Source organism: Ursus americanus, chromosome 6 (genome assembly GCF_024610735.1).
Source record: "Ursus americanus isolate L20-20 chromosome 6, mUrsAme1.1.p, whole genome shotgun sequence".
NCBI classification, from domain to species: domain Eukaryota; kingdom Metazoa; phylum Chordata; class Mammalia; order Carnivora; family Ursidae; genus Ursus; species Ursus americanus.
The window spans coordinates 24,815,924-24,841,346 of record NC_142132.1 but is presented as its reverse complement, the minus strand read 5'-3'; the positions used below and the strand labels follow the sequence as shown (position 1 = coordinate 24,841,346).

Here is a 25,423-nt window from a genome sequence, read left to right as displayed (position 1 = left end):
CTACAGTGCACAGGTGTTGGAGGAAGAACTGTCAGGCACAGCGAAAGAAACTGGGGACAGCAAAGTGGGCTCAGAATTCCTCTAACATCAAGTTTTAGGAATGAACAAGTAAAACCATGTGATGTTTCCTAAGGTTCTCTTTGGTGCCCCAAATGAAAATTTTCTGGTTTTAGGGCCATATAGAAAATCAAAGGTAAAGTGGGATTTCTTTCTTCCTTTTAGTCCCTTGTTGAGCTGTGGTTTAGGAAATTGTGATGATTGTTGCTATGTGGTTACTTTATAGGTGTGTGTTTACAAAGCCTGCCTTCTGGAAGTCAGTTATTCCCTTCTGGCCACTATGCCTGCAATTCCAGCCTTGGCCACTAGGTGGCTGGCTCAACTTGGGTAGGTCAAGTGAAAGGTAACAGAAAATAGCGTCATCTAGACAAGACCTTAACTGTAAGAATGTGACACTTGGTTAAGTATCCAAAAAAAGGGCAATGCTGATCAAACTCTAACTGATGTAATTAAAAAAAACATACAAAACTTGAAATGAAGTTTAAAGAAATGCAAACACTCTGGTAGACCCACCATTTCACACACCAGAAACCTCACCTATGAATTTCCAGGCAGTACATCTTTGGTCAGTCTCACTCTGCAGAAAGCACAGCCAGGACAAAAGAACAGGGGTCAAGAGCTTGGGCTTAGAAGTAGAAGGACCTGGGTTTGAATCCCAGCTCTGCCGCTTGCTAGCTGAGTGGCCTTGGGCAAGTCATGTACCCCTCTGGCTCATGACTCTTCATTTGTAAAGTGGGTCTACTGTTAGCAAATGAGGCGATCTAAACACACAAGACCCTTTGCACAGTATCTGGTAAGAGTATGTACTTAAATGATAGCTATAATGCTTAGGGAGGAGTCTTTCATTTATAATTGTTTAATCTGCTGAAAGTTCCAAGCCTCACACACAGTTTCCCAGGAAGCTGTTTGCAACTTTCCCCCTATAGCCAATTCACAAAAAGTTGGCTATTGGGCCACTTGCTAGTAAGAACAGCTTTGCCGACCCCATAGGCCTTACTTAAGCCGTCTGCACTGATTACCAACTATTAAAGGTGTAAATTCATCTTTGAGGTCAGAAAGAAGCTGAGAGTAAACCCCATGCCAAGCAGAGAAGGCACCAAGTTCCCCGTCACCGGTTCATCTCAACCCTCCTCCCTTGGCTCCCTTATTTTGAAGCTTAGGTTTGCAATCGTTTTATACAGAAGAGAAAAGATGCTCCTTTTAAAAATCAGGGGGTTTTTTTGGTCTTAACCCTTTTGCCAGACACTTCTTAGAAGAGACCTAAGCATTTCCCCCTCCTAACTGTGCAATGCAACTGGGCACGTAGACTTTAGACAGACTCGTGCTATGCTGACTTCAAAACCACAGAGGATTCATAGGCCAGGCTCTCCCACCTCCGATTCAGAGAGACTTCTGAAATAAAAACCTTCGCAATCTCCCTGGCCCCAAACGTCACCCCATCTTGGAAGAGCAGGGAGAAAGAATGTCCTGGCTTACAGCTGATGAGGGAGTGCGGCTGGAACCCGAGCATCCTCCTGGTTAGGCTCAGACTTATGCCCCTGTCCCACAGGGTGCCGGAAGCAGGTGGGCAACTCAGGTCTGCGTAGGGATGCGAAGCCAATGAACCAGCTCTTACCAAGTTACCTGCGTGAAGCCTGGGTCAGAAACGGATTCAGCAAGGCAGGTTCCGTGGTTTATATTACGTGGATGGACTGAACATAACCCAACACCAAGGAAGTCCTGAAGACAGAGTCAGACAGGCTATGGAAGGCCTCACCGGACCTTCAAACAGTGCTTCTCAAACTTTCCTGTGCATGTAAGTAAACTGCAGACCATGATTTAGGGGCTCTGGGGTGGGGCCAAGACTCTGCCTTCCCAGCCGGCTCTCAGATGGTGTTTGTGCCATTCATCTGCAAACCAAATTCTGAGCAGCAGACCTTGAAACGCACAAGACTGCATGCAAGACCTCACTCCTGGCAAGGCTCCCAGAGAGAGAGTTGCCCCTTTTGTGTCGAGCCCCGTACCAAAGCCACCGAATCACCAGCATGTATTAAGTGCTTACTGTGTGCTTAACAGATAACATTTCATTGGACGCTCACAGCAGCCCTGGGGGACTGCCGCAGATGAGGACGACGACGAGGTGCGGAGACGCTGAGTGAAGCTGGCGCAGGGTCAGGGCTACTGGGAGGATGAGCGCGGGTCTGACTCAGGTTCTCTGGCTCTAAGGCCTCCAGGGCTGAAAGGTGATGCTTACCGGCCTCTGCCGTGAAAAAAGCACCGTTTCAAGTTCAGACAACTAGCACCAAGTAGAAAGCCCCGGTGTGAACCCAGACCTGTTTGAGGCCAAAGCCGGGTTCAGGTCTGTTGGTAACACCGGGCGGCCGGAGGGCTGGCAGAGCCGTGGAGACACCCGGCTTCCTCTGGGATCGGCCCCGTTTCGTTCTCCCTGAGATGAAGTGTGGCCCTTCTGCTCTGGCCTGGGGAGAAGCAGAAGGCCAGCCCCTCTCCTCAGCCCCTGCCCCTGGAGGGTAGAAAAGAGCCAGTGTGCCAGCTGAGCCCTCCTTGCCCCACGCACTTCCTCTCCTGCCTTTTCTAAAGGTGCATTCAGGGGAACAGACTCCATCTTCAGGCCATGCCAGGCCCTCAGGCCCACTGTGGTCTGGAGGCCAGGCGGCCTGGCACCTGGGGGCCCCTCACTGGACATCAGTCCTTGGGACTGTGGAGGTGGAGGAGAGGAGGTGTTTTCAGGGCCCAGAGGGACCGTACAGCTCAAAGCCAGGCAGCCTCTGGATGAATGGTGGGTCAGTTCATAAGGGCCTGGGGAGTCTCCAAGGGTCAGCTCAGTTCCTGCCAGGGAAGAGCTCTGGCTTGGGGCTCCATCCCTGGGCCTGGGTCCAGTTGGGGTGACCTTAAACAGTGGAAGGGTCAGGCCAGGGACACTGTGGAGATCTGCCACCAGTGCCCCTCACCCCTGAAGGAGGGGGCTGAGCTCCCTGTCAATGGACCTCAGTGTTCTCCCTCCTCCACCACCACCCGCTGACCCCCTTCCTCCCCCCCCACCCCCGCCCCGAGTCCAAGACCCAGAAACCAGAGTGTCTAGTGCCTGGAGGCTCCTGGGGAGGGAGGCTGGTGGCAGGCCCTCCCCACCGCAAACCATCTTTCACTGTGCCGAAGGCTTCAGCTCTCTCAGGAAGGGAGGACATATTTCCCTTTCACTCCCCGGGGTGAAGTCCAAGGTGGGGGTTTGGGGCGGGTGCTGGGAAATGCTGGGTCTGCCGTCTCGGCCAGGGCTGCCCTCAGCAGAACTGTAGGCATCCTTATTCTCCACCTCTCCCTCACCCCCGTCCTTCAGCAAGTCCTCTCGGCTGTTCCTCCAAAACAGGTCTCAGACCGACTCCTCTCCACGCCAGTGTCCAGCCGAGGCCAAGCCACCCGTCTCTCACTGTGCGTCGTCCCCCTCCAGCTGGGCCTCCCACTCTATGCTTGCTCCCTGGGGGCCCTTCCAGCCTCTGACACATCAGCTCAGGGATCCTTTCAAAACAGAAATCCGATCCTGCGGCCCCTCAGCCTAAAACCTTTCAGAGGCTTCTCACTGCACACAGGACAAATCCTCACCCCTCAGTGTGGCCCCGCAGCCATGCCAAAAACTCGCACAGCCTCATCGACCAGGCTTCTCACGGCACCCCAGAAGCCCTGAACCTTCTTCCTTCTCCTGCCTCAGTGTCCCTCCTGCTGTCACCTGTCACACCTGGGATCAGGGCACTGGCCTGTCAGTCACCCACAGCTGAATGGGTATTTAGTGACGGTGCCACTCCCGGGGCATAGCAGTCCCCTCGCAGCATGGAATGAAAGGATCTGATCCTTGTGAAAGAACATTTAGGTATCAGCTAAGGAAACGGTTTATTTTTAGGGGGAGAGACCAGGAATGTCACAGTGACCCGAAATCATGGGCGTCTGGTGATTCTGGCAACATGGAAGGAGATACCTGGTCACTCTGGTTTAACTTACTCAATTGTGTGCCTCAGTGATTAGCAAGAGCTACGCCTGAACCCAGCTTCTGGACGCCCGAGTCCGGGCACATTCTCCTGCACGTGAAATTCAACGGAATGACTAGACCGTGAAAAGACACACATTTCTGCTTAGATCAGAAATCTCCTGTGAGAGGTGACACTCCATTCAGGGCTGAGGGTTTGGGGTGGGTATTTAGAAGTTTGATTCCCTTCTAGAATTACCTCTGGATGAGGAAGATGAGTTGTAATGAAGTGACCTGACCCTCTCCCTGGTCTCGAAATGTGGGGATGACACAGGGGAACGGCTAGGGGACCTGACCCACATTTCCTTATGCAAGTCAAAGGGGCCTTGAGTGGCAGCCTCCCCTGCAAAGCCCCTTATTCCCAGCGAGAACCGGCAGCTCCGGAGCTGAGAGCCTGCAAGCCGGCGGCTCTGCTGTGTTATCATGGTGACAGGGCCAGGGCTGCTCAGGCCCCTCCCCGCCTCTCAGCCCGGATCAGCCCTCTGGGTGGGTCATCCACTCCTCAGCAACCGGCTCCTTACGGCTCCTTACGGCTTCAAGTTAGCACAGGCAAGAAGGAGCAGACGTGCCCCCGGGGCTGAGAGGCAAGGCGCAGGGCTGAACCAGCACAGGGCAGGAGGGCGGGCAGAGGGCAGAGAGAGGAGACCCCACGGCCGAGGCCCCAAAGCCGCCTGATGAGAGGCCGGTGCGCGGCCCCAGCACATCTCCCTTTGTGGCCCACCCAGTGCTTGCTCTGGACTGACTGCTTGGAACGTCATCCCAAACCCTCATTAACCCATTTGACAGATGAGGAAACTGACCCTGGAGGCCGCGTACCTGAGCCCGAGCCCCACAGCTTAAGCAAGCTTGGGGAGCCCTCTCCTTCCCCGGGCGGCTTTGCCACAGAAGAAGTGCTCGGGAGCTTCTCCGTTCCACAGCTCCTGTCTGCCCAACTCTCTGCGGTGACTCCGTCCCCCCCACCCCCCACGCCTCCCACACGCGTCATCCTCTTGCTGTTCTTCAAACTCATGCCTTCGGTTGCACTCCGGTCACTGACCTTGCTGTCCCCTCAGCCCGGCACCCCAAGCCCTGATCTGCCCCTGCCTGGCTCGGTGTCACCTCAGCAAAGAGGCTTTTTTTGACCACTAATCTCATGCCTCAAACCACAACACCTGGTTATTTGTCTTTCCGGCCCTTATCACTATTGGAAATCGCTCATTTCTTTGCTTTCTGACTCCCCCACTGGAAGATGAACTTCCTGAGAGCAGAGGTCTGGTCTACCTTGCCCTCCGTGGCATCACCAGTGCCTACAGCTAGGCCTGGAGCACAGTAGGTGCTCAATAAATCCCAACGGCAGGAATGGACGAACGCAGCTCTTTCACGTAGCGATCAGGACTAGCGGCCGACAGCAGGCCCCAGAACACCGCCCCAGATTACAGAGTGAGAGAATGACTTCTGGGCCGGGGGCGGTAATTACAGCGAGAGAGGACCCAGCACTCTTCCAGGGGAGGTTAGAGGAAAGCCACTTTTAAAACAGTACACATCGTCTCTTAGGCCTATCATCTTGTCGATCTTCTTAAAACCCTGGCATTACGAGCAGACCCTACTTTTCCTTCTCCATCACGGAGAAAGTTTGTCTTTCCCTGCCACCCAGGCCATCAGTGAGGCTCAGAAACCTCTCGGGCACTCTCCCTCGGGGGCTGTGGTGTCTGCCAGCGTCTGCGAGCCGCTGCCTCCCTCCTGGCTTCCGAGGCCCTGTGGGGAGGGCTTTCCCGGGCTGGCGCCTGGTGCAGACACACAGAAATGCCTCCAGCCCAGGGAGAGAGCGCCAGCTCTCCCCCACGCCACAGCCACGGACCGGCTCTAGCCAAAGACATCCCTTCCCCCTGCTTCCTTCTGTGCTTGAACAAACACCGGATCTGCCGCACAGGGCCCTGGGGGGCAGGGAGAGGAAGGCCCTGGAGACCGGAGACCGTGCTCGCAATTCACCCAGCACCCTCCTGCCCTGTGGCTCCAGACTGCTTCTTCGTGAAGGGGCCGGTATGTAAACTGGGGAGCCAGTACAAAGGAACCGAGAGCGCCTGCCATCTAAAAATACACACCTCCGGGCTCACAAGGTCACAAGGCGGGCAGCACCGACTTCGATTATGGTTCACTTTTCTTCCTAAGCTATCCAGCCTCTCCAGGATCCATCAACCCAGGAGCCCCGATGCCAATGGGTGGGACTGACTCAGCTATTAGGATGGAGGGGCTTTCTGGGAGCTCGGAGGCCCAGTCCCAGGCAGCACGGAGACACCGATGGCCTGTGAGTGGGAGGGAACCTCGCAGCACCTTTGCAGAGTGAATTCCTCTTTCTGCTCTGCCACTTGGCTTCTGAGCTCCCTCGGTCCCTGGTCGCGGTTGTTTGCTTTTTACATCAGCAGCTAGCTACACAGTCTACTTCACTCTGTAATGGCCATTTCCTCCCAGGGAGCCTCCTCGGACTGACAAACTCAGGATACACAGGAAATCTACTCCAATCCCAGGATGGGCAACAGGAGATGGATTTTCCACAACAGTCTCTTAAAACAAGGCAGAAGTTCCATGTAAACAGTAGGCTGCCCTGAGAGGCGGCAGAGCCCGCTGTCCTAAAGAACATCACTTCTGCCCACCCCTCCAAAAAGCAGGAGACCCCAGAAAGCAAAAGATACACTGGTGAGATAATCTCCCTGGCTCTCCTGCATTTCTGTACATCTTGTCAACAAGGCACTAACTGCCTTTTGTTCTGAATTATCTTTTCAAACGTGTTTGTAAAGAAACAGCTTAGAGGACAGAGGTAGTGTCCTGCTCTGGAGTAAACAGCAGGTCTACATGTGGCCTTGGGGCACAGAGACAGTATGTCTCTTCAAAGCAAACCGCCTAGGTTTGCTTACTGCACGCTATAAGAGGTGTGGTCTCCCTAAGGTCTGGGTTCCTCTCCTATAATGTAACCCGCAGGCATTCATCTGGACCCATGGGTCACCCCCATGGGACTTGGAGGCAATGGGAACTGAAGCAAATGGGCCCTAGGACAATCCTGTGTCTGACTCAGAAGTCTCCTATTTTCTGCTGGCATTCACAGAAGCAGGGTAAGCTAACTAGCTGGCTTGCAAATAAAGCCTCGGATCTTTGGTTGTTCTTGACCATTGTTCTTCTGCTCCTCCTGGGGTCAATGCTGCTGTCCAGTCCCCACGCTCCAGGTCTGTCCTGTGTCTAGCAAGCTCAGAAGAAGTCCCAAATTATCAAAATATATGAAAATCACAGAAAGAAGATTTTTTTTTCCAAAAAAGGAGCACTCTGCTTTGCAAAAGGATGGATCCCATGACTCTTACATAGAATTGTATTTAGGACACCTAACGGATGACGTGATTTGTCCCACAGGACTGGATTTGCGGGGGTTCTCACGAATATGCCTTCATGTAAGACAAGATTCACCTCTGCTTTTCTCTTGGAGGGGGGAATGCCAAGAGGTCAGGCCTGGGAGTGGAGCTTCTCAGAGACCAGTGCCAGCCAATGCCTCCTTCTGAAGGACCAGCTGGCAAGCCTGTCCGCTAACACTCACTAACCCCTTACAATAAAAATCAATTGCTCGGGTCTGCAGCCTAGGTAACTGACTCTTGCCAATATCAGTTTCCTGGCTTTGATAATGACCTGTAGTTACCCAAGACATTACCACTGGGAGAAGCTAGCCAACGGGAGCCCCACTCAGGGGCTGTGCGATGGCAGAGAGTGATCTGACTTCTCCCTGAGCCGGGAACGTTGCCACCTACCCTGCAGTGCGGTGGTGGAGCTGGAAGGGAGGAATGCAGAGTGCCTAGTCGTTGTGCAACAGCTTGGGAGTCTGTTTCAAAATAAAAAGTTAAAAAAAAAAAAATGCCGTGACTTAGGAAACCAAACAGGCAATCTCATTAGACTCATAATTAAATGAAGACAGTGCTCTGAAGGCCTTGGGGCTAACCTGTTTGTAATCATATTAAAATAATAATAAACTAAACAGTTAAAGTGAAAAAAAAAATCAATTCCTCAACTTCAGTGACCTCAGGCACTCAATAGAATGAGAGCCCTTACAGGTCACCTGAGTCCCCATGACGCTCAGAGCACCTCCCAGCCCCACACAGTGTTTTCCCGAAGCACGAGACAACAATGGCAGCCGGAGGGACTGCTGGGGTGCTGGGTCCTCGGGCAGAAACTCCCAGGTCCCTAGCCTGGGGGATGCGGAGGCAATAACGTAGGTGGAGGAAAGCTTCTAGCGTAGGCTGGCAGGCTAATTCCCCCCGCCCGGGGAAAGGTACAGGCCACAGAGGCAGGATGCCAGCCCCACGACTTGCCGGTTAAGGGGTGGGGGAAAGTGACTTGACTTCTCTCTAAAATAATGGCAGTGGCAGGGTAATGCCACCCACCCTGCAGTGAGGACCAGGGAAAAGGTTTGTAGAGTGCTCAGCACAAGGCTGGACACACAGCAGAAGCCCAAGGAAAGGGAGCTCATTCCTGAGGGAAAATGCCCAACTCGTGATCAACCAAGGGGTCTTAATAAAGCAGCCACTATGTGGCCAGAGATGTGGGAGTAGATAGGGCCCTTGTCTCCAAGGAAGGCCACAAAGGTCAGCGAAAACAGCCGGGGGTATCTGCCTCACTCTCACATAATGTGAGACTGGAGGGAGTACTTCCCCTTCTCCCCTTCCCCCCACTTGCAGGGCAGGAGGCCCTGGCCTAATTCTCTGCCTCTTCCTGCCTGAAAAACCACTTGGGTTTTCTTTCCCGAGCTGCCTTGCTGGGGAGCAGCACCTGACCCACACGAAGGTCGGAAGTCCCCCGAGTCCCTCCTGTGGGCTCTGCAGGCCTCGCAAACACACGCATGGGCCTGGGCATAGTGGATCTTCACCCCTAGGCCCAGAAAGCAGGTTCAGACCGGGGGAAGCAACTGGGTTCGGGGGTGGGGGGAGCCCTCACGGAGGACAGTTCCCCTACACACCTTCATCCAGGATTTGATTGATATGCAAATGTCAGACCACTGGCTCTCCGTCCTCACCTTGTTGACTCTGCTCCCCGCCGCCCTTGCCCCAACCCCCACTCCAGCCATACTGCAGGGCACTCAGTCTTCTGGGACGGGGCCTCTGCCTTTGGCCACAGAAGCCCCAGACCCTCACCACGCTTCCAACCCGCAGGCTGACCCTGAACTCAGGCCAGACACCACCCAGACACACCACAGGCCTGTGTCCTAGAGTCTAAGATTTATGGCTCACGTGTGGGAATTTTTTTTTCTTCTTCTGGGCCAGGATTTGACTGGCAGAGCTTGTAGCCATATGAAGCTTTTCTCTCAATTTCCTTGCTTTCTCTGTCACTTCCACCAGCCAGTCAAACTTCTGTGAGCGTCCTGCCCAAGCCTGTGGCCAGGCAGGCCAAAGCAAAGCAGCCAGCTAATGCTCCGAACACATCCCCAGACACCAGGCCCAGAAATGCCCATCACATCCTGGCACCTCGAAGCTGACACGGAGACCCTGGAGATAATCGGGGCTCTCTGCTTTCTCCCCTTGGGTGTTCCTTGCTCTGAAATGCCAGGCGAGGCCAAGGCCTGGCGGAGCCCCTCCTGAGGCTGGTTGCTAGCCCTCCCGAGGCTCGTGAGAGTGAAGGCAGCGCGTGTGTCTGCTGCCCGAGCTGCTGAGTCACGCTGCCAGGGCTGAGCCTCAGGGAATCCGCAGGTGACCTCAGCCACCCTTCCCAAAGGCAGGGAGGTAGAAACAGAGACTTGGCTCGTGTTAGATCATGGAGTAGACGTTGGCTGCTGCCCAGAACCCCCACACCAGCATGTGCTCCCTCCCCTCACGGCTGTGGGTGTTCGGGGCCGGGGGCTCACAGCCGCCCCTTCTCCAAAGGCATGCCCTCAGCTCAGCCCTCAGTCCTCAGAGCTCAGGAGACGCCTTGCCCACACTCCATGCCCTCTGGGGGAGAGGCAGCCTCCAGACAAAGGATGACCTACGGGGAGTACTGAAGTTGTCTCCCGCAACGGGACACACGGCTGCCACCCACCCCGGGCTTCCTCCCTGCCCTGTCCTGCTTCCTCCCTGCCTTAGGATGTTCACCTGAGAGCAGCCCCCCCAGGTCACTTGTCTAAGAATCCTCATCTCAGGCTCCGCTTTTAGGGAACCTGACCTAAGACAGGAAACATTCATCATTGCCCTTCTCCCTTCCACTCTCCTCCTGGGGGACCCCCCTTGATGCCGGGCTTAGGGCAGGTTGGAAACCCTCATGCCCATGCGGCTCTCCCTAACTTGGTTCCGATCATGTTGGCTCCTATTTTCCTTCCATTCAAGCGAGGGAGTGAGTAGAGTACGAAAGGGTTAGGAAGTTTCTAGTGGGCCTGGGGAAGCCAGGAACAGGCCTGGGAGCCCCCAGGATGGGATTCCACATGGCCAGCAATACCCACTCTGAAGTCCTGGAAAGTGAGTGAGCAAGAGAGAAGCATCAGAGAGGAAACCCCACCGCGGGCAGAGGAGAAGAGCAGCAAAACAGGGCAAAGGAAACTTCCTTTGGATGGGATGGGGGCCAGTCAACTTCCTCCCTCTCTATAATGTCACGCACTGTGCAAAGGTCCCATCACGTCGGGGCTGGAAGGGGTCCTGGGCTGGCCTTTCCCAGGAGTTGGGGCGGCATGGGGGCAGGTGACTTTATTAAATACAGCTGCCATTATGAGCACTTACTATGGGACAGGCACTGTGCAAAGTGCTTCCCATGAATTCTTCTCCTTCTCACCGCTGGCCTATAAGAGAAAACTGAAGTTCGGAGAGGGCCCCAGTCCTGCAGCAGCTGTTGGGTATCCTCCCCTGAGGTGGCTGATGGGGCAGGGAGCCTTAGCCAGAGGTTCTGGTGCTGGTTACACCTCCTGGATGTGTGGCCCGTTCAAGTCTATTAGCCTCCCTTGGCCTCAGTTTCCTAGTCAGTAAAATGGGGATAATAACCTCACTGGGAGGAGCAAATGAGGGTACACACGTGAGTGTGCTGTGGAAACACTAGGCACGTGCCAGGAACTGGTCATCTTAAGGGCTAACATTATTTAAGTCCTGCTAGAGGCCAGCCACAGTTCTAAGCCCCTGTAATGTATTAATTTGTTTTATCCTGACAATAGCCCCATGAAGTAGATACTATTATCATCCCAATTTTCCAGATGAGAATACTGAGGCATAAAGAAGGTAACGCACTTGATAACTGACAGAGCCAGATTTTGCAGGGGGAAGCCTGTCCACAGACGTTGGACACTGGTAGCAGCAGGACAGAAGCTTTGTGATTCCCCTAGCCTCCAAGCCCACCCGTCCTTGGGGGTCAGCTCCAGGCCCCCCTCCTTCAGGAGGCCTTTGCTGCCTTCCTCAGCTCACAATGACACACTCCAAACACACTCAGAACTGCACCGTGGTAGAAAGGATCACATCCTGCCACTGGTTCCCTGATTAGGGGTAGGTCTTGCCTCTCTCATCTCTCCTAGTAGCTTGAGGATTCCTTAGATGAGGGAAACAAATCTACATCCCTCCTTGGCTCACCAGGCCATCACAGCCCCCAGCCCTAGGTACGGATTCCAGGGCCTAGCACAGGCTGAGCCCTGCATAAATACCCCCCTACTGTATGATGACGAGGGGGAATTTCCCTGGAGCACTGACCACCAGTGGGAGAAAAAGCCCATCATTCTCGAGGAACTAGGCAGCCTTCATACCCTCAAGGCCAAGTCCACTCCTGATACCAGGGCACCATGCTGGCTTCATGGTGGCTCTGGGACGCTTGTGTCCATAGCACCCCAGCTGGGCTCCCAAGCCCTTACTGGGCAGAGCATCTGGACCATACTGGAGCAACATCGGAGGTCATACAAACCTGGGTGTTGGACATTCCAAACGCCCTCCGGACTCAGTACAAAGCCAGGCAGGGCATGAAAGTCCCCCCACATTAACTCCTAGGCCAGGGACGGAGATTCAGTCCTCCGCCACGGAAGAAGCACAGGGGTGAGATTCTCTCTACCCTCACTGACTGGTTCCAATCTTGCCCAAACTGTGGGCAAGTCTTTCCTCGTAGCTGAATTAATTCTCTCTAATTTTAGCGTAAGACTCATAGGACAGGCAGCAATGCCTGCTCTTGTCTTTCCCCGCTTTGCAGGTGGGGGTGTGTGAGGAGCACCGTTCAGACAGGACCCACTCTCTGAGGGCAGTGCCCCTATGTGTGTTTGCAAGTCACCGAGCAGGTGCTGGCCATGGGGTGAAAGTGTGCCGGAGAGGTCATGAGACAAGGACCCTGCTTCTTGCAAAGGTCCTACTGATTGCCATTGCCAGGGCCCAGCAGGAGTGGGGGTGAGGCCCACTGGGACCCAGCCCAGCTCCACCGCCTGGCGAAGGGCAGAGGACCCAGAGCCAGGAAGCAGCATCGCCCACAGGTTCCGGGCAAAGACGCCAGACTGGAGCAGACACTCAGCTCTGCCACTTTTATGAGTAGCGACCTAACATCTCTGAACCCCAACATCGTCATCCCTCAAGCAGAAATGAGAACACACACCTCAGCTGGAGATTTGTGTATGATAACAGAAGAGTATCCGTAAGCTATAAACCGCACACCAACGTAAAACATCAGAGCAATAGAGGATGAGGACACATCTGGGCGGTTTTTCTCTAAATTACACAGAACCAATTGCCGTAAACATGTTCCCAAATGGTGTCGTGGTTCATGGCCCCTATAGCCAGACACACCCGGGTTCAAATCCTAACTCTGCCAACTCACAGGCCATGTCACGTAAGCTCTCGGAGCCTCGGCGGGGTAATGCGCCAGGAGGACCCAAGCTCGGACATGGGGAGGGTGCTCAATTTAAGGGTCTCTGTGATTACAATGGGATTAGTGGGAAGAGTTCAGCCTGGAGCTCTTCATCCTTCCACAGAAGAACTTGATTTCTCTGTGCTTTCCATAAAGAGGAAAACCAAAGTCCCACCGCCTAAGAAATTCCTTAGAAGTTACATGGCCAATAGAGGTGGCCTGGGAAGGATGGGAGAGGACCCTGTGGGAACAGTGGCCTTCACAGTCAGGGGCTTCCCATTCTCTGGGGAGTTGCTGGGACGTAGATTCGTAGGCCCACCCTGCCCAGAATTTCCAGTGTAGTAGCCAGCATTTTCTTGGCCTAAAAAACACTTCTCCCCAGGTCACCTCCCATCCCCACAGTGGGGCCATCCAAAGCTTACCTGGAAGGAAGGGGATGATTCTCTGCTTGGGGTCCTTCTGGCCACCTTCAATGGGAAACTTATCCAAAAGCTGCATCTGAGAAGCCAGACAGACAGAGGGACAGGATTCAGAAGACTGGAACAGCCCTCAGAGTCCCTTCCCCACTCCACTCCGTTGCTTCAGGGCCCCACTGCCCTCATACGGATGAGTGACACCTCAACCCCTCATTTCACAGACGATTAATAAACCACATGGGGCATGAGAGAGAGGAGGCCAGAGCTCTCTACACATCAAAGAGGTGTCTGAACAATCTCAAGGAGGCATGGAGGCATGAGGGGAGGTTCTGAAGATGCCCCCTCACGAGGCCTCGGGAGAGACCAGCAGGCTTTCAGGGCAGGCCACAGGTGGGGTTTCCAGAGCCTTCTTTGGGCCCACCTTCCTACATACGTCATCTGCTGGGTGAGCCCTTTAGCCACCGGCCATTCCCCTGGGCCAGGACAGGGGAAGGCCCCACCTGATACTTCAGACAGACCACCCACCTTCCAGAACCGCTCTGCGGAAACAGACCCAGATGTTATTTTAATTGTAAAACCAAACCCAGCCCACTGCCCCCACTGCTGTAAGACCCCTCCTCCGTTTCCTACCTTCCCACCGTGAGATTGCTGCTGTTTTTCCAGGGACAGACCCACCGGAAGAGTTTCCAGGGTTCTGGAGGAACAACTATTTTTTTCTTCTGCTATTCTGGGCTGAAATTCTGTATAAGCTGGAAAAACACACAGGAGACAGGATGGACGAGGCCACGGCCCCTGTGTGTTTGGTTCATCCCCCTTCCAAGGCACAGGCGGAAGCAGGAGCAGAAGGGACAGGGCAGGATCTAGCCCTGCTGCCCCAGCTGTGGGACCCGGGCAAGGCGGGCAAGCTTTCTTTATAGGGCTTCGGGCACCTCCTTGGTCAAATGAGGAAGATCAGTCACATGGTATCTGAAGTCTATTCCTTCCTTCAAATATTTATTGAGCACCTACTTGGAGCACTGAACACCAAGAAAACGGCGGTAAAGAAAAGCAACAGGGGTGCCTGGGTGGCTCAGTCAGTTAGGCGTCTGCCTTCAGCTCAGGTCATGATCCCGGGGTCCTGAGATCAAGCCCCTTACCGGGCTCCCTGCTCTGCAGGGAGTCTGCTTCTCCCTCTCCCACTCCCCGGGCTTGTGTTCCCTCTTTTGCTGTCTCTCTCTGTGCCAAATAAATAAATAAAATCTGAAAGAAAGAAAGAAAGAAAGAAAGAAAGAAAGAAAGAAAGAAAGAAAGAAAGAAAGAAAGAAAGAAAGAAAGAAGAAAGAAAGAAAGAAAGAAAGAAAGAAAGAAAGAAAGAAAGAAAGAAAAAGAAAGAAAAGCAACAAAGTCCCTGCTATTGAGGAGTTTACATTCTAGTGGAGGGGGACAAACAGTAAACAAATAAATATGTATTGATAAAACCTGTGAAGAAGAATGAAGTCGGGGAAGGTGTTGGAGCAGAAGAGAGGTTGTTTCTTTGTATAGAGTGCTGAGAAAGGACTTAGGAATCAGATGGCAATTCAGCAGAGACCACAGGAGATGGGGAAGCGAGCCCCAAGGAAGGCAGAGAATGTTCCAGCAGGGGAAATGGGAAGTGCAAAAAGAGCCTGAAAAAGGCCAGTGTGGCTGCTGTGGAGTAAAGCGAGCAGGGGCTGAGGTGCAGGCAGTGAGATCCAAGACGGGGGCCAAATCACAGGGAGGACGGCTTAGCTCCAGGGTCGTGCACGGGCCCTAGGCTGGAAGCAGGGAGACCGAGTAGGAGTCTACTGATGGAGGCTGGGACCAAAGTGCTCGCTAGCACTGAGATGGTGAAAAGCAGTCCTGCGCTAGATCTCAGGTGTGTGTGCACCTGCACGTATTCCCGTCCACGAATCCACCCTCCCAGCTCTAACACATGATTTCAGGGTTCTCTCTTGCACAATCATTATCCAACACGCACAGGCTATTTAGAGCCCACGTGTGAAGGGCGGGGGTCATTGTCAGATCCGATTCAAAACAAGACAGAGACTGCTCCATTATTAACTTTCACTTCCTGAGTGCAGACTGAAATTTAACAAGAGCTGGCTCATGAGTTTTCAAACCCTAATGTTATATATAAGTCCATCTTCCAAACATTTAATAACTGCCTGCTTCATGTAAATATACCCACTGCGCCCTAACGCTATGAACTTGCACTTAGGATATTTTTTTTTAAGATTTTATTTATTCATTTGACACAGAGAGAGGCAGCCAGTGAGAGAGGGAACACAAGCAGGAGGAGTGGGAGAGAAAGAAGCAGGCTCCCAGCGGAAGAGCCTGACGTGGGGCTTGATCCCATAACGCCGGGATCACGCCCTGAGCCGAAGGCAGACGCTTAATGACTGAGCCACCCAGGCGCCCCAGGATATTTTTTTTAATTAATATATTTTCAAACAAATTCAGTACAGAATAGCACTCCCATTTTCACCTTTTCCCATTTTCCTCACCCATATTCTGTTTTGTACATTTCATTTCTGTATCAACTAAGAATTCATGTTCACTGAGGGGAAAACCAGAAATTATAGAAGCAGTGGATGAACAAAAAGAGTAAGAATCACTCATAATTCCTCCCCTGGAAAAAGTGACATGACTGTTTTCGGGGTCTATATCCTTTCCAGACCTTCTTCCACGCATGTAAATAAAATGAGCTCATCAACACTCTTACACTAGGTCATGAACAATTTTCCACGCCGATGAATACTTCCGCATTAGCACCCCTAATTGTGACGTGGGGTGTCAGTGTTGGGCTGGGCCATAGTTTATTTCTCTACTGTCCTACTGTTGGGTAGTTAGGTTGTTTCTGGCTTTATATAACAGTGCTAGAGTGAACATCTCTGTCCAAGCATCTATGCACACATCCTTAATACGATTTCTATTTTTGTTTCATTCTGTCGGAATGTACGCATATTTAGAGCTGCCTTCAATCTTCTCTGGAAGAAGACTGAGAATAAATCAATGGCTAACTAACATGCATAGGCCAGGCCTAGGGCCTCTGAGCAATGGCTCCATAGAATTTCTGAGGAAGAGTACAGAGATGTCTGAGAAGGAGGCCAGGCCCAGCAACGTGCCCTGCGGGGGAGTGGTCTGCCCTCATCAAACCGCCCTTGTCCCGGGGCACCTGGGTGGCTAAGTTGGTTAAGCGCCTCACTTTGGCTCAGGCCATGATCTTGGGGTCCTGAGAACGAGCCCCTCATCCAGCTCCTTGTTTAGCAGAGAGTCTGCTTCTCTCTCTCCCTCTGCCCCTCCCCACTCATGTGTGCACGCTCTCTCCCTATCTCAAATGAATTTTAAAAATCTTAAAAAACGCAAAACAAAACAACTATTCTTGTCCTGAAAGAGGGTGACCAGCTGTGACCTACAAGCTGTGGGACTTAGACAAGTTGGGGCTCGAAGGAATTACGTTCTGCCTCCTACACCGCTCTTCAGACCCAAGATGCTGAGATTCTCACGAACAGTGGACAGGGAATGAGGGGCCAACAGGAGTGAGTAGGGGGCAGCAGGGGTTCACACGTTCATCCCTTTCCTCTAAAAACATTTGCTGTGTGCCTTCTAGATGCCAGGCCCTCCGTGAGATGCTAGAAGTAAGTTAAACCGCAGTCTTTACAGCAAGGAGCTCACGATCTCACCGGAGAGCAGGGCTTCACACCTTCGACGTGCCAACAGTGAAAATGCAGGCAGGGGCCTGAGAACCTGCATCTCCACCAAACTTCCAGGCAATGCTGGAACTGCTGGCCCGTGGACCACACACGCCACACGGCCCCAGAGCTGTTCCATCTGTGTGACAGTCACTGGCAACACGTGGCCGTCAAGCACGTGAAATGCAGTCCGTCCGAACTGAGATGTGCTGGAAGTGTAAAGGTCTCAAAGACTCGGTACAAAAAAGATGTGAAACATCTCATCAACAAATTTTGTACTGATTGTATATTGAAATGGTAACATTTTGGATCAGGTTACATAAAAATTCTTTTAAAAATAATTTCACCTGTTTTCTCTGACGTTTTTAAGTGGCTACTAAAAAATTTAAAATGACCTATGTGGTTCACATTATATTTTTGTTGGGGAGGCTGTTCTAGGACAAGATGGTTCTCGAAGTGTAGTCTTAAGTCTGCACGTGCCAGAATCGTCTTGGCGGGGGGTGTTAGTTAAAAATGCGCTTTCCTGGGCCCCATGTGAAAGTTCGTGAAGTTTTGCTGTGGTGCTAGAGACAGACAAGCAAGTTCTGGAGTGACAGGGAACGGTGAGGACATAGGAACAGGACCCAGAAACTGCTGAAGGAGGAGGTCAGGGAAGGCTTCCTGTAGGAGCTGAAGCCAGCACTGTCCTGGCAGAGTGACGGTCACATTCCCTGGGCCTTCCCTGCCAAAGAGCGGTCAGAATTGCCTCCATGGGTTCACGTGTCTCCTGGAAGTCAGGGGTCATCTGATAGCCCTGCAGATTTGAATTTTCCCCGAAAGGCCTGATGGAGGATACTTTGCAGCTGGTCTCCCTCCCACCTCCTCCTTCTGTAGCAGATTTTCTTCTTCCCCCACTCTGGCTTCCTCTGGGCCCTCTTGAGGCCAAGACAAGCCCATCCGCTGAGAGTACTGGGACAAAGGGTCCTCTCCAGAGCCATGAGTACCCAGCTGGCCTACACGGCTCCTCTCCCCTATCCACCTCCCCACCCCCACCCTCACCCCCTGCCCTTGGGGGCTGAGTCCAGCCACACCTGTCACCTAATCCTGCCAGCAGGGCCGAGCCCTTAAGGCCTCAGCATCTGCCCTCCCTGACATCCCCAAGGCCCACCCACCATGGGAGAAGGGAGTGCCACTAACCAGCCGCTGGTGACATTTTCTCTGCCCACAGGTCACCCTTCAAAGAAACCAAATCCCCTGGCTCAGACTCCAGAGCACCAAGCAAAGGCAGCCCAACTGAGCTGACTCGTGTGCGGGCTCACTAAGCTGCGTGGTTCAGCGTCTCGGGGCAGGCACAGGATGGCAGAGTGGCGGGCGATGGGATAAACGTCCGGGGCCATGTGTGAGACACAGTCCAAATGCCCCCCGACCCGGGAAGCCAGGCGGGCTACAAAGTGGTTCTGTGGCCTGGGTGGTGCTCAGTTTGCGGGGCTGGGTTTGAGCGATAAAACCCTCACACAGTCGAGGGGGCTGCCTCGTGCAGAGGCCTGTCGAGGCCCGGGGGCGTGGGTGGGGAGGCAGGAAGGCCCCGCCCGGCCCGGTCTTCTGCTGTGGCCACCTTTTCAGGCAGGAAGTGGATTCCCCTGTCACTCCAGCAAGGGCCTGACTCAGCTGGAAGACAAGCAGGGCCCATTGCCAGGGTCCTTCTTAGAGAGAGAGGCGTCTGGCTAACGGAGTCCTTCGCAGCCACATCGGAACTCCACAGAGTGTGGAGGACGTGGGCTGTTTATCTAAGGGGTGGATGGTGTGAGAGATACAGAGCCTCTCAGCTCCAAGAGCCGGCCCAGCCAGAGAAAGCTGAGTCGGCAGCTGTGCTTGGGCAGGGCTCAGCAGCAATAAACACCGAGGAGAGAGAAGGGTGGGCCCGAGCCCAGCTGGGGCACATGTGTAACCCAAGAGGCCGACTCCTCACCCTTCCGAGAGGGTGGAGTTCCCAGCCACTCTCGCCTTGGGGCTGCAACCCTCAAGCCTTAATCCTCGTCACCATTTCCAGCTCAGGAACGAAGGGAACATTACTACAAGAGCTGGGTTCGCTAACCCGGCCATTCCCCTCAAAAAGAGGCAAGGCTACCCAGTATGCCTGGGGACCAGGAGGAATCAAGGGAAACCTCAGAACTGGTTTGTCCATTCTACTGACTGAGGGCATACCAGTCCCTGGCTTAGAGGCTGGTGACACAGCACGAGATCCCGGAGAGAGAGAGGGACAATAAATAACAATACATGTGGCTTTTCTTAAATTTCCCATCCTTTGTGGCCTGAAATGGACTTTCCCCTTCCCTTCCCCCACCAATGGCCTTATCGGGTGCCATCTGCCCAGGGCGCACGTCTCTAACCATCCCAGCCAAAGCTCGCTACCACCTTACTGGAATTCTAACAGCACTCCTGGTTTGTAGTCCCCATTACAATACTTCACACAGTCTTCTGTGATTTTGGGGTCCAAGTTTGTCTCATTGCCCAAGAGGAAGCACACTTCCCCTTGAACGGTTCTGGTGCCCCTTGTAGAAAAGCAGTTCACAATAAACATTCAGCTTTATCCCTGGCCTCTCAATTCTATGCCTATCCTTCCAGCTGTACCACACCGTCCCGATTTCTGTAGCTTTGTCCTAAGTTGTTTTCTCTTTAATAGACGTCATTCTTTAGAAGAATTTTAGGTTTACAGCAAAACTGAGCAGAAAGTAAAGACAGCTCTCATATGCCCCTTGACCCCACACCCCCCTGGTCCCCTCACCATCACAATCCCAGACCAGAGCGGTGTATTGTTACAACTGACGAAACTGCATGGATGTTATTCTCCCCCAGAGTCCACAGTGCACGTCAGGCTTCACTCTTGGTGCACATTCTACGGGTTTGGACAAATGCATAACGGCATGTGTCCATTAGTATCCATCGTATAGAATAGCTCCACTGCCCTAAAAATCCTCTGTGCTCTGCCTATTCATCCCCTTCCCCCCAGCCCCTGGAAACCACTCATCTTTTTACTGTCGCCATAGTTTCCCTCTTCCCAGAATGTCATACAGTTGGGATCACACAGTGGGTAGCTCTTTCAGGGTGGCTTCTTGCACTTCTCTCACATGCACGTCAGCTCCCTCCAAGTCTTTTCACGGCTTGATGGTTTGTTTTGGGCTTTAGTGCTGAGTAATATCCACTGCTGGACTACACAGTTTATTTATCTATTAACCTACTGAAGGACATCTTGGTTGCTTCCAAGTTTTGTGATTATGAATAATGTTGCCACAAACATCCCTGTGCAGGCTTTTGTGTGGACTAAGTTTTCTTTCTTTCTTTCTTTCTTTCTTTCTTTCTTTCTTTCTTTCTTTCTTTCTTTCTTTTTAAGATTTATTTATTTATTTGAAAGAGAGAGGTAAGGGGAGGGGCGGAGGGAGAGAATCTCAAGCAGACTCCCTGCTGAGTGCAGTGCAAAGTCCAACACAGGGCTCCATCCTAAGACCTATGAGATCATGACCTGAGCCAAAACCAACAGTCATTCACTCAAGGGACTGAGCCAGCAGCCACCTTGTGTGGGACATAAGTTTTCAACTTATTTGGGTAAACACCAAGGAGGGTGACTGCTAAATTGTAGAGTGAGAGTATGTTTAGTTTTGTAAAAAATTGCCAGCTGTCTTCAAAGTGGCTGTACCATTTTGCATTTCCACCAGCAATGAATGAGAGTTTCCGTCGTTGCGCAACCTCACAAGCACTGGGTGTCTGTGTTTGGGTTCTCACCATTCTAAGAGGTAATGTAGTGGTATCTCATTGCTCTTTTAATGCGCAATGCCCCAATGACGTACAATGTTGAGCACCTTTCCATATGCTTACGTCATCTAGGTATCTTCTTTGGTGAGGTGCCTGTTCAGATCTCTGCCTATTCATCAACCCAGTTGTTCATTCTTATTGCTTGTTGAGTCTTAAGAATTCTTTGTATATTTTGCGTAACAGTCATTTATCAAATTTTTGCAAAAATCTTTTCCCAGTCTGTGGCTTGTCTTGTTATTCTCTTGATGTATTAAGTTCTGAAATCAGGAAATATGAGTCCTCTAGCTTTGTTTTTCTTTTTCAGAAGTATTTTGGCTATTTTCAGTCCCTTGAATTTTCATATGAGTTTTGGGATCAGCTTGTCAATTAAAGAAGCCAGTTGGGATGTGGTAGGAACGCATGGGCAGAATCTGAAAATGGATTTGCAGAGTGCTGCTATCTTAGCAATATTAAGTCTTCTAGTCCATGGACATGGGATGTCTCTCCATTTATTTTTGTCTTAAAGTCCATTTTGTCTGATGTCAATATAGCCATTACAGCTCTTTTGTTTTGTGTAATATCTTAATTCCTTTAATGATTTTTTTCACTACACTTTTTAGTTATTTCTTCACAGTTCCCTAGGGCTTGCAGTATATATATCGTACCTTATCAGAATCTACTTTAGGTTTATACTAACTTAATTCCATTTATCAAATTTTTGAGATAGAGAAATATTAATCCTATATAACTGTAATCTCTTTTCCTCTTTTTTTGGTATTATTATTGTTATACATATTACATTAATATATGTCATAAATCCAATAATTGTTATGATTACTACAGTAGCCCTAGACCGGGAGCTGGGGGGAAAGGGAACCCTGTGTTGTGGGCTGCATACAGCAGAAGTAGAACTTCTCCATTGGCCATTTCGGTTGTCCATTTAGGACAATTTCCAGAGACTTCAATTTTTTAAAGAACGATTTTCACCATTTTTGGTTGTTTCACTGGGGACAGAGTTCACAGAGCTCATTGTACAGCCATTCTAAAAGTAATCTCCCTTCATGTTTCCTTTCTGTTCCCCCACCCCAAAGCACCGGGCCCGGTGCTGGCTACCCATCTGGGTATTACTAGACACTCTTGGTGTCTAGTGATTCTCAAAATTGGGCACAAATCTGAACTTCCACATGAAGATATAAAAACAATAGACTTGGAACTGGACAGCACCTCTAAAACAATTATTAGCAAATCCTTTTTTGGGGAAGGTTCAGCAGGGTTCTCTGTTCAAATGAAATCTAATATCAAACTTCATACATTATAATTCTTGGAGTACAGAGAGCCTATCATTCCAGAAAAACCTGTTGAAAAGACTATCTTTTTCCTATTGAATTACATTAACTCCTTTGTCAAAAATCAATTAACTATATATGTGTGGGTCCACTACTTCTGGATTCTCTATGCTATTCTGTTGACAGATTTATATATCCTGACACCAACACCATCCTTTCTTGACTACTATACATTTTTAGTTAAGTATTAAAATCAAACTTCTTCTTTTCAAAATTGTTTTGGTCATTCTAGATTCTCTGCATTTTCAAACACACTTTAGAGTAAATTGATTAATTTCTACAAAATAAAATAAATAAATCCCTCCTGGAATTTTTAAAATTGAATTGCATGGACTCTATAGATCAACTTAAGGGGAGAATGGCTACTTAACGATATTGACACTTCTAATCCATGAATATGGTAAATCTTCCCATGTATTTAGATCTTTCAGTTCATTCAGTGATGTAGTATAGTTTTCAATGCAGAGGTCTTGCACATCTTTCATTAAATTCATTCCTAAATTTTAAAATTTCCTTTGTGATTTCTTTTTTGGACTCATAAACCCAATCAACTTCAAACACAAGAAACATAAAGAAACTACACCAATTCACATCATAAGCAGATGACTGAAAATCAGTAATAAAGAGGAAATCTCAAAAACAGCCATAGGAAAAAAATATACATTACATTCGGAGAAATAAAGGTAATGATGGCAGCAGATTTCTTATTGGCAAAAACACAAAGAAGAAAACAGGAAAGGCTTGTGACAGCTACAGGGCCCCGAAGAACGTCTACCGTGACTACAGTCATAATTCTGCTCCGTGTTCGGGAAGCTCAGTTGCGGATGACCCAGCAGGTCCTCCACACCCACATTACATAAATCTCTTCATCTATAAGTTGGTGACCAAATAATTTATCATCCAAATTGAGAAATTTTGAGAGCCAAAGGGAGTGCTAGTAACAAGTATGTCAGGATAACAAATGTAAAACAGGACTTCCTGGGCTGTGCTGGTTAATGGGGTCATGTGATTACCCTGAGTTCCCAGCACCCAGCATAGGTCCTGGTATAAAGCAAGTGCTCAATAAATGCTTGACAGTAAAAATAATGTTTATTGAGAACTCTGTTAGGCACTGGGGGCTAAGATTTTGCACATGGCCCATCTCATTTAAATCCCATATCAACTCTCTGAAGTACGTAGTATTATTTTCCAGACAAAGAAACCAACACAGAGAGAGACTGAATAATTTGCCCAAACTAGCAAGGTGTGGAACTGGGATTCAAACCCAGGTATTCTGGCTTCAAACCATGGTCTCTCAACTACCACCATCTGGATGAATAAATTCAGTGAAAGAAAGAAAGAATGCAGAAATTCTACCAATTAGGGTTACATTCTTATTAAAATTCATCCAGATGTAAGAACAACACATAATCAGAAGATCTATTAACATAATTTACCACATCATCAAATAAAGAATAAAAACTAAATGATCACTTTATAGGTAGATGAAGTATTTGATAAAACTCAACATCCATTTATGATTTTTTTTAATTTAGCAAATAAGAAATAGGACTACACTTTCTTAATCTGAAAATGTTTATCTACCCAAAATAATCCCCAGGGAAGAAACTCTGGGACAAAACAAGGATGTTGCCCACTATGACTACGTCTATCCGTTATTGTACTAATGATAACTTGCCAAAGTCCTTGCCAAGGCGTTAACACAAGAAAAAGAAATGAGAGACTCAGAAGGAAAAAATAAAACCATCAGTATTTACAACCACTATGACACTATATACAAAATCAAAGAGAACCTTCAGGAGATTCACACCTCTGGACTTTGGAAATTTCTAACACCGTTATTAAAAAGAAATTAATGGGGGACCTGGGTGGCTCAGTCAATTAAGAATCTGAATCTTGGTTTTGGCTCAGGTCATGATCTCAGGGTCATGAGACCGATCCCCACGTCCGGCTCCGCACTGAGCATGGAGTCTGCTCAAGATTCTCTCTGTCCCTCTCCCTCTGCCCCTCCCCCATCTCACACTCTCTAAATAAATAAATAAAATCTTAAAAAAAAAAAAAAAGAAATCAACCCCCACTAGGCCTTAAAGGAAAAAAAAGGATGAAAGAGCTCTGAAGAAGGGCGGTGGCGAGGGTTGCGCACCGGTGTGGATGTTGTTAATGCCGATACACTGTACATTTAGAAGGGTTAAAATGGTAAATTTCATGTTGTGCATATTTTATCACAATTTAAAAAATGGTAAGTTGTATGTTATGTATATTTCACCATAATAAAAAAAGAGAGACAATAAGATCTCATGGCTTGATGGTATAGACAACCGGCGGAGCGTGGACATGACCTAGAGATGAATCATTGAAGTTCTCTCCTTGTCAGCCCAGGAGCGGCCGCGCAAAGAGCACTGAGCGGAGCCCTTGAATGGGAGCCTGGGCTCCAAACTGCACCAGCTGACCGAGTGACCCCTGCAAGGCACTTATCCTTATCTATGCAATGGGCAAGATGATGCAACTCAGGGGCAGATACGGGAGCCCAGACGAGATGCTGCTGCCGACGTGTTCTATAAACAGAAAGGCGCAGCGCAGGCGTGAGGCGGCATGGCAGCTGCTCTGAATGTTCCCAGGATGAGGTCAGGTTGAGGGTGGGTAGGCAGGAGGCACAGAGGCTCTCTTATCAAAACCACCGCAGCCTTCAGGGAACAGACACCTCACAGATCCCTGAAGCAGCCGCCAGGGAGAGAGAGACAGGAGGCAGCACGGACCCATCCACCCCGGCAAGCAAGGAGCATTCCATGCATTGGATGCATTCGTTTGCTAAGGATGGGCCCACGCCATGCTGAAGCCAAGACACAGGGCACTGCGGCACGCCCCAACTTCAAGAGGGGACCCAACCCAGCTTCGAAAGCCCTTAACAAGTCAAAGAAGTCTTCCTTGACCATTTACTCGAAAATATGCAAGCCTTTACTACCTCAAATCCCTTCCCAGTCTAGCCTTTATCTGTGATGTCCCACGCACTGCATAAGTGCAGCTCACCAAGAGTCTAAGGCACGGTCCCTGATCTGTTGGACGCTGAGAGAGCCGCACGGGCACAAGGGATTTACCTCGTAGATGAGTGTCCACCTGAGAGGTGTATAGAGCCGCAAAATGGGAGTTCAGGGCAGGACGAGATCAGTGCGGCTGCGGTGACACAGCAGACTTCTCAGAGGAGGACATGGCAGAGAGAGGCCTTGCAGAAAGGAGAGGGAGGAAAGCAAACACAAAGGCTTGGCAGTGGGAGGGTCAGGGTTTCTAGATGAGGCAGTCAGACTGGAGTGAATGGACTTGTTCGTGAATCCCAGGAAATGCTGCCACATGTCAGAGAAA

The 25,423-nt window shown here is 50.5% G+C and overlaps 1 protein-coding gene across 3 annotated transcripts in view; it reads right to left on the bottom strand.

Annotated features, from left to right (window-relative positions):
- SH3PXD2A (SH3 and PX domains 2A) overlaps window positions 1-25,423 on the bottom strand; it is a 226,573-nt gene that overhangs the window by 128,969 nt on the left and 72,181 nt on the right. For all 3 annotated transcript variants that reach the window (XM_087862734.1, XM_045803038.2, XM_045803039.2), the window contains exon 3: window positions 13,270-13,345. In XM_087862734.1, coding sequence (XP_087718860.1) covers window positions 13,270-13,345 — 76 coding nt within the window. The remainder of the gene's footprint in view (window positions 1-13,269; window positions 13,346-25,423) is intronic.